Below are 9,705 nucleotides of genomic sequence, written 5' to 3' on the forward strand. Positions count from 1 at the left end.
TTATGCAATGACGGGGAGAGTGGTAGTGCGCACATATATTGAAAATACTTTGCCATGCCCCTTTCTTGCTCTCTGTTGCAGCAAACCGGAAACCAGCAGCAAAAACTGGTCAGCAGCCTTCTGGAGATTTGTACAGTGTTCCGGGACCAGTCGCAAACAGAGGCAAATCGGGGCATCGTGATGGATTTTTCGGCAAGGCGACTCGAGCATACATGCATTCCTTATCATTCAAGACCGAGCTGAGGCAGTCCATTTCATATGTTTTGCATGCTAGCTTATTTATTTTAGTTAATTTGTTAATTAATTAGGGTTGTGTAATAATTAGCTGCAATTCGTTTTTCATTCGGTTATGTATTATTTATTCTGACCCTCCGAGGAGGGCAATGTTGTAATAAGTGTGTGTGTGTGTGTGATGTATGTTTTCCAACCCCACGTCTTTCTCCCTTTTATTTACCAACTTATGATGGTTAGTTTTAGGGCAGGTTTAAATTAGCATCCTTATGCTCGTATGTTTGCATCCATTCATCTGTCTTGCATGCACCGGGCTCAGCGCATCATACTAACTGCATTGTATTTCAATTTCAAGTTGAATACATGTTATCTGTTGCATTTCATATGCCATGTTTATAATAGCCGAGCCTATCTTAGTTGCATTCTGCATGTGTTGCATTAGGCATTTTAGCATAGTTAGGATTCATGCATGATTTCTAATTAGCTTCTTTCTTTGGCTTAGAGCACTTAGTAAGTATTTATGCTTTAGCATCCTTGCATGCATGTGAGTGCCTGCCGTGATAGCATGCTTACCATGAGGCTAATTGCTTATGTGATATAACTGCCAGAATGCCTGTGGGTGAAGGTTGGGTTGCTTAAGTTGGAATAATTCGTCGAAACCCGTGTTTTAGCCTACTTGCGAGTAGCAAAAATTCAAACCATTTTCAAAACAAATGGATATGCGATGCTTTGTTCCAACTCAAATGATCCAGTCTATATTTGTATGCTGTGTGCATCACATAGTAATTCTAGGCTAATAACCGGAATAAGAGTACATAATGTTTTCAAAACTCGATATCATGTTTAGTAGTGGCCGATCTTTGATCAGGCGAGCGGGGGTGCTCACGAAGTGACCTTCTCCAATCGTACCCAAGTTTCCAAGCCGAGGCAATTTTGGTGATGACGGACACGTGGCCTTAGGCAACGAGTCAGGGTTTCCTAAATTTCCCCAAAATAAAATCTTTATGTGGCGACTCTATATCTGGCAAAGCAGTCCATGTTTGGCACTTCTTTCAAAAAATCTGTTTTCAAAATGATTTGTCGGATTTGGACTCTTTGATGATTCATCAGTCTTACGTTGCACTCTGCGAGATTAGATACATGACCGTGACATTGAGTCTTGAACTATAGGAAGCCCCAGTGAACAAAACGGGATCTTTCCCGGGACGTTCGGGGACGTCTACAGAAACACGCCCAACACATCCTAAAACCCAAATATATGAAATTAAAGGATAATAACAAGACATATACAACAACCAACTCCACGGAACCTAAGTCCGGAATACAACAATCAAAGGAGGAAGAACCAGGATCGCTATAAATACTTCGAACAGATTGAAATGGTGATATGATGGACTTCGAGATGCGGTTGTCTTTTCCGTTATTGTAAGAGACATCTACGAGCTTCTAGATAACGACGACCGAGGTGTTGGGAGAAAGGGAAGCTCTATATGTAGAGTATTTGCTTATCAATTGTGTTCTTCTGCTTAATTTTTTCTTCTGTTCGTAAAAAGTTTGGTGGTTGACTTGGGGGTGTTTCTCTTTTATCTTGTGGGTTTTGGTTTTGGTGGTTAGTGATTTTGGTGGTTATGGCTGATCAAGGAAGTTAAAGGTAACTAATTTGCATGCAAATTTTTTTTTTTTTTTGGATGAATGACTCTAGAAGATGTATGCATGTTGCATATTTGATTAATTGCTTCAAAGAACTAATTGATTCTTGAATTAATGGGGCTATGATGATTTTTTGTTTGTTTTTTTCCCTTGAATCAATGGAGTTATGATGGTTATGGTTGTTTGATTACTGGTGGTCCAGTAATGATGATTCTTGAATTACTATTGGTACATTAATGGGGTTGTAGTGATGCTTGAATTACTATTATTAACTTATAGTATTGGTTACTAATAATTATATACACAAAATGGCAAGGGGGGACTAGTATGGAAGTGAAGGTGGAGGACAATATAATGATGGGTTGCTCTTTGTCTTTCTTCAACAAAGGTGGGTACTGATGCAGCAAGATGTTTGATATTTACATCAGTAAAGGAGTGTTGATTGGAAAAAGGAAAAAGAAGAGGGCATGCACGTAATTTTAATTTTGTATTATAGGGATAATTAGGTACTTTTACCTTTTCTGTTGGGTCTTTTAGAAGGCAAATTGTGATAGGGGGTCAGTGTAATTTTTAGAATACGAGGGGAATTTGTATTATTCATAAACCTCAAGGGGTGTTGATGTAATTACCCTTAATTTTTTAACATAAATCGTACATTTGAAAAAATCAAATTAATACCCCCCAACATCCGTTCAATGTTGTTTAATAAACTAAGAGAAGAGGCTAATTTAGTATGACACTCTGTTTAGTTTGGAATTTTTAAAAATATTTTTTTGAATTTTGAATTTGTATTTTTCTTTTAATTTTTAGTTATTTTTTTAATATTTTAATTTTTTTTTAATTTTTAGATTCACTTAATCTATATACCACTTAAAAAGTAAGAAATTTGTGCAAACATCTTTGAAAAATTCATTGAATACAAAAAATACAAAATTCAATATATTTTCATATTTTGTTATATTTAATGAATTTTTAAAATATTTTTGTAAAATTTTTTTACTTTTAAAGTGTATCTAGATTAAGTAAATTTAAAAGGGAAATTGACCAGTAAATCCCTTTTTGTAAACTTGTAATTCATAAGGTCTTAAATGTTTTTTTTGTGACTGAGTGGTTTCTTAAATTATTTGTTGACTGTTTTGCCATTATTAGTACAGTTGGGAGACAAGTAGCGTAGTTATGTACAGGGAAGGTGGTGGGGGACATGTTGTTCAAAAAGTGCACTAGTAGCTTTTTAAAGTTTGGTTGTTTTTAATACGCGTAGTGTGAGACGTGAATTCCTTACTAATTGTTTTTTGGCGCGTGACGTGAAGACATGCACTAATTCAATCAAATTAGGTTCGCCATGTTAGAGTGTCGCATGTATAGCGATTCCGGTTTTGACCCGTCTCTTGCTGTATTCTGGACTCGGGTTGTATGGTTTTGACTGGTGTTTCATATCTTGTTTCCTTTATCTCCCCTCTATTTTTGGTTATCAAGTTAGAATTGTGTGTTTGGAACAGGTTGGTTACTTGTTTTTCAAAACCTGTGATGCCCAGATTTTGGCTCTTCCACTCAAGCGAGAATTCTTGCGCTCGAGTGGGCTTCACAAATTTTGCTCCTTCGCTCGAGCGGTCATTCTTGTGCTCAAGCGAGATTTGTTAACTCTCAGTATTTTTACAAACCTGCAAATACTGGAAGAGTGCATTGGACGCTCGAGCGTCCAGTCTCACGCTTGAGCGGGGCCCTTCGTCTACAAAAATTCTAGAAATGCGTATCCCATGCTCGAGTGCCACTTTTCACACATGAGCGAAACTTTGTGTCTGACGCTCGAGCGAGGCTTTCCACGCTCGAGCAGACTACGTGTATATCAGTCCGTGAAAGTGACATTTTAAATCACTTTTTCATATCTCTCTCTTTCTCTAAAACTCTCCAAAACCCTAGATATTGACATTCTCTCTCTAAAACTCACATTCTCTCTTAGATATTATCTAGATCTGTTGATCTCTTCACCCTAGTGCCTTTGGGAAAAAGGTAGAGTGCGTCAAGATCTTCATTTTGATCTGATTAGAAGTGGGTTTCAGTATTCTCAGGGTTTCAGTATTCTCGGAGTTTCAGTCTTACTTGGCTCGTCTTTTCTCTTTGAAGTACGGATTTTCTACATTTTGTTATAGTTTTTAACTTAGTTTTTTTTCGATTGTGTAACAATGGTGGAATTTGGGGATAATGTGAACAAACTTAGGATTTGGGTATAATATGTAAAAGAGAGGTTTTTAGTGGAAATGAAATAAATGAACATGGGGTTTTAAAATGGAGCCTTGTTGTGTCAAAATGGGTGATTTTGGTATTTGGGTTGATATTTTGAAAAGGGGGGATTTTTACTCAAAAATGACTATCATTTCTATTTTGTATAAATAGTTGAAATTGATGTTGTAAACATGGAATTGAGCGAATATTGGAATGGATGGTGAATTGAATATGAAATGCGTCACATCCTTGGAAATGTTGATTAAATTATCTGTTTTGAGATTGTATATCTGTCTAGAAATATTTGTATTGGGCTATCGGTGAAGGATAGTTTTGATTGTTGTAGAAATTACATGTGGATTAGGTGAATTAAAACTAATCTCTTGTGAGTTGTCATTGAATATGACTATGTTTATATACATTGCATATGTATGATTATTTGGGAGAAGAAATGTGATGTACTCCATATGTATTTATGTGTTTAAATACATTGCATATGTATGAATGATTGTTTGGGAGGAGAAATGGGATGGACTCAATTATAATTAAGTTGGCCGGAGTGTCTTGAGTGAAAGTCTCGAAATTATATATGGGTGCCGATCCCGCGAACAAAATATCCATCAAATGGCAATTGTAGTGCTTGTATAACCTACGTTTACATGGGTCTCGTTTGACGGTTTCCCGCAGACAAAATATTCGTGAAAGGAAAGTTTGAAGTGTTTATATGTTGATGATGTGATCAGAGAACTAATGAGTTGTAGTCTCATTTGGGTTATTGAGGAGTGCTGAAATTGGCTTATGTAATGAAATGAATCGAATGGGAATGGATTAAGAATTGAATCTGGTATCTTATGACTATATAAATTGTGGATGTTTTATCTTGGGCATTGTATATGCACATGCACTTATACGTTTGTTAAATCTCATATATTGTGTAAGATTATTCCTATTAGGCTGTGGTTCACCCTATTTAGAAAAAACATTTTCAGGTAATGATGATATGCATCCACCAAGGCAATAGCATTGGAGGGATCTTTGGGAAGCAAGAGCTTCTTGTTTTGTTTTATTTTTGTTTAGTCTAGGGCTAAATTTGTATGAGTTAGTCTCCTTTTATTGTAACCAAGCTAAGACTTGGAAAGATGTAAGCTCGAAGGGCATTTATTTATGTTAAACTCTTTGTATTATTAACTTCATGTAATTAAAAAACTTTATATTTTGATTTATGCTGTCATTTATATGTACTTACGAGATTATATCTATGGTTATATTTTGAAGGCATTACAATATGTCACGTTTAGGAAAAGTATATTAAGGAGTTTTTAATTTTTTTTAGAGTGTCACAACATACTCGTCATGTTGTTACGTTTGAAAAAAATATACTAAGGAGTTTTTTTTTTTTTTTGGAGTGTCACATCATACCTACCACGTTGTCACATTTGGAAAAACTACATTAAGGATGAGTAAAAATTTTGAAGTGTTACATCATACTTGTCACGTTGTCACATTTGAAAAAAGTATACTAAAAAGTTTTTAATTTTTTTGGAGTGTCTCATCGTTAAAGTGTCACATTAATACCTGCTACATCGGAGTATCACACCATACTTGTCACACATTTCGAAAAAAAAAAAAAATTCCCCAATTAACTAGTGAGAGTATATCTGTCTATCCAATACTCATTCACGTTTGAAAATGACTTGCTAGTCACACACCACACTTAATAAGGGCTCTTCAATCAACCATTTAAAACGTGGAACCAAATGGCACAAAAATTCCCAAAATAGAACTTTCTAATAAATTTCCTAATTTAAAACCAAAAAATATATATATTAAAATACTAAAAAAAAGTCACGAAATTTTTTTTAAAAATATTGATTGAAAACTCAAAAAAACTGTTTTTAAAATTTCCAAATCAACAAAAAAAAAAATTTAATTGTGAATTCAACCACTTTTTAGAGGGAGAGTTGTTATAAACCGAAAGAAATTAAAATTTTAAGATCTAGTTTGTCATTAAGATCAAACTTTGGACTACTTTTTTTCTTCTTTAAAAATTTGTTGACTAGCTCTTTTACTTTTTTTACTTTTTATTTTTTTGTTCAGAAGCTTATTTTCTTTTATTTGTTTTATTTTCTTAGGTTGTGGTTGGTTCATATATTTAAGGAATGATTTGGAAAAAAAGAAAAATGTGTGTGAAACATAGGTAAAACTTATTTTATATTTCATTCACATTTCACTTATATTTTACTTTTCCTTCCCAAATTTATGAACAAAATACAAACATCATTGAATTGTAAGGTTAAACATTGGTGGCAATCGTTTGACTGACTAATTTATCTATGCAGGTTTTAGAGTAGAAGAGAAGAACAATACAATTTGACATGCTTTTTGTTTCTTATCTCTCGTTTGATTTAAGATTATTTTGGCTAATTTATTCAACAGTTTTTTGGCACTCCCAATGGGATAAGGTTCATATTGAACTAAAAACTAAAGAAAAGTCAATTTAGGTAGGCATCGAAAAGGCCTTAATGGAAAAAAAAAAACTATTGGTTTATTTATTTATTTTTTATTTTTTGAGGATAACACAGCAATATAAACATTAACTAAGCAAAAAGTCTTACATCAGTAGCAAATTGGTGAGCAGCGTGAACCACATCACGGTCCACTTTTTGTAAGACAACATGATCAAAAGATTTACACAAAGACAAAATGTCAGCTAGAATGGATTGGAGACTCCAATCGGATTCTTGAGCATGGTGGTGGAGCAGCAGAAGAAGGACTAAGCAATCTGTTTGAAGAAGCAGATGATTGATGCCGGAATGGACTGCCCAACGCAGAGCATGGAGAACAGCAGCTGCTTTGACTTGTTGAGGAGATAACATTGAAGGTCCCAAAATAGCTTCCTCATAGACTTGGTGATCATCAGAATCAAAGCAAACCCACGCCAGACCAGTGCACTCACCTACAGCAACCCAAGAGCCATCCACAACAATACGCATACGCGGACCATCAGCAATGCATAGCTTGGCAGTCTGCAAAATAACCTGCTTAACAAAACTGGGTTGAGGAGAAGAACTAGAGTGAGAAATCTCATAGGGGACATTGTGCAGGGGTGAAAGAAATAATGTTAGTAACTCGGAAGCAAACATGATCGATCGTTCTATGGACACCTCAACTCTATGAAATTCTACAGAGTTACGTTGCATCCAAATGGCCCATAATAAGGCAATGGAGTGTATTACAATCTCCGAATCATGTATTTGTTGCACCCAGCCTTGAAACCATGAGAAAAAGGATAGAGGTCGTCCCACCCCAAAATCTAAACCCAAAGTCGACCCACGCCAAATCCATTGTGAAATGGGGCAATCAAAAAATAGATGTTCAAGGGATTCCTCAAGCTGAAAACACCTGGAACAAATAATATCAATTGGCATCCCCCTTTTCTTTAATTCAGTTTTAACCGGAAGAATATTATGTAGACATTTCCACACAAACAAGATCCATTTAGGGGGGATCTTGATCTGCCATAAGCGTTTCCAAACTTGCCAATCCGGATCAGGCCTTGAATGGTCGGGAAACTGTCGGGCCAATGCTTGCCTATAACCTGATTTGACTGAATACTCGCCACTTTTGGTCGGTCCCCACACCATTTTGTCCTCGACATCAACTTGAGAAATGTGCATGGATACAATATAAGAGAGAACATATGCAGGGAAAAACAATTTCAATAATTCAAGACGCCAAGACCGTAGCAAGGGATCTATGAAATGTGCAACCCTCAACCCAGGACAAATAGCAGTCCAACCTCGACCTCTACAAGGATTTGAAACAATCGGAATCCATTGATCCTCAAATGGGTTAATACGTTGTCCGTTCCCCACTACCCATTGAAGCCCCGAGGCGAGTAACGAACGGCCCCATAAAATACTCCGCCATTCCCATGAGGAGGACGAAGATTGGCGATTGTCAAGAAAAGAATGCCGTTGACAATATTTACCAAGCAACACTCGCGAAAGTAATAAATTGGGGCATGAAAGAATCCGCCATGCTTGTTTAGCTAGCAAAGCTTGGTTAAAACACATAAGATTTCGAAAACCCAATCCGCCCCAGTCTTTTGGGAGACACAGATATGTCCATTTTTTCCAAGATATCCCTTTACCCCGGGGAGAAGCCCAAAGAAACTGACGAATAAGAGACGTAAGCTTATGCTGAATTGATTCAGGCATGCGAAACACAGTCATAAGGTACACCGGAATGGATTGAAGGACATGTTTGACCAAAATATCCCAGCCTGCAAAATTTAAAAAATCACACTTCCAGCCTTGTAACTTGTGGCTAACTTTACTCAAAATTGAAGTAAATATGTCCGACTTTGAGCGCCTGGAAAAACCCAAGTTAGCCCCCAAATAGATGCCGGGATTTGGGACAACTTTAACTCCAAAAAGAGATACCAGCCAGTCCCTAGCCAAATGTGAAAAATTGGGACTAAGATAAAGCTCCGATTTATGAAAATTTATACGCAGCCCGGAGTAGTGACAAAAAGCATTTAAAACCCAATGGAAGCACCAAATTTCATCTATCTTATAGTTGAGGAATATAAAACAATCATCAGCAAAGAGCAAATGGGAAATGGGGGGCGACTGCCGACTAATAGCAATACCACGGCAGATGTTAAGAGACGCCAAATGCGCAAATCCTTCCGAAAAGACATGTATGACCAATAAAAACAAATACGGCGAAAGGGGGTCGCCTTGCCGCAGACCCGCAGCAGGTTCAAAAAAATCCGACGGGGTGCCATTAACCAAGACAACAAATTGAACAGTAGATACACATTGAGATATTAATTGAATCCACTTAGGTGAGAAACCCATTTTAGCCATAACCGCTTCAAGGAAAGCCCAACTCACTCTATCGTAGGCTTTATTCATATCCAACTTTAATCCAAAAGAGGACAATGTTCTATAAAGAAAAATATCATAAATGCTAGCGTGTTAGTAAGGATTGAAAAATTCTTATAGATTAAATTCAAGTCAATTATCAAGCAATTGCGTTGACGGTTTTTTTACCTGAATGAAGAGGACTTCAAAATTGTCAAGCGTAGAGAAAAAAAAAATTTTAAAAAAGAAGGAGACAGAGAAAGATGATCGAGTTAATAATCAAACTAACCGTTGATTTACCTTTACTCGTAAGGTTCGAAAATGAACTACATAAAATAAAGTACATAAAATTTACCTTTACTCCTATGTTTCGAAAATAAAGTGCATAAAATACAGTATAGAAAATTAAGTGCATAAAATATAAATGATAAGAAAAATAGAAATTAATTGTCTTTGGTTTGAATTTGATGAGGCCTTTTACAATGTAGCCATAAATGGCTATTTATAGACAAACATTTGTAGGAAAAAACAATCTAAAACTATCCACTCTTCCACCTCCTCCATTTCATACTCTATGATCTTCCATAACTTCCTTCAACATCTACTTCATGCTTCATGTTCTTCACTTTGTTCTTCATCATCTTTTTACATTTCATAACTTCTCATAACCTCCAAATGAGTAGGAAAGTGCCACATGTCCTGTAATTATATAAATTATAAATAATAAAAT

The 9,705-nt window shown here is 36.0% G+C and overlaps 1 protein-coding gene across 1 annotated transcript; it reads right to left on the bottom strand.

Moving 5' to 3' along the window:
* Window positions 1-6,701: 6,701 nt before the first annotated feature.
* Window positions 6,702-8,978, bottom strand: LOC145803657 (uncharacterized). The gene has a single exon (XM_082896978.1). The coding sequence runs from the start codon at window positions 8,976-8,978 to the stop codon at window positions 6,702-6,704; it is 2,277 nt and encodes a 758-aa protein (XP_082753104.1).
* Window positions 8,979-9,705: the final 727 nt, after the last annotated feature.

The sequence above is a fragment of the Camellia sinensis genome, chromosome 12, assembly GCF_055761805.1.
Source record: "Camellia sinensis isolate YWXY chromosome 12, ASM5576180v1, whole genome shotgun sequence".
NCBI lineage: Eukaryota > Viridiplantae > Streptophyta > Magnoliopsida > Ericales > Theaceae > Camellia > Camellia sinensis.

Coding starts and splice junctions, on each gene's coding strand:
- LOC145803657 (XM_082896978.1), bottom strand. CDS start 8,978: ATGGCTAAAATGGGTTTCTCACCTAAGTGGATTCAATTAATATCTCAA.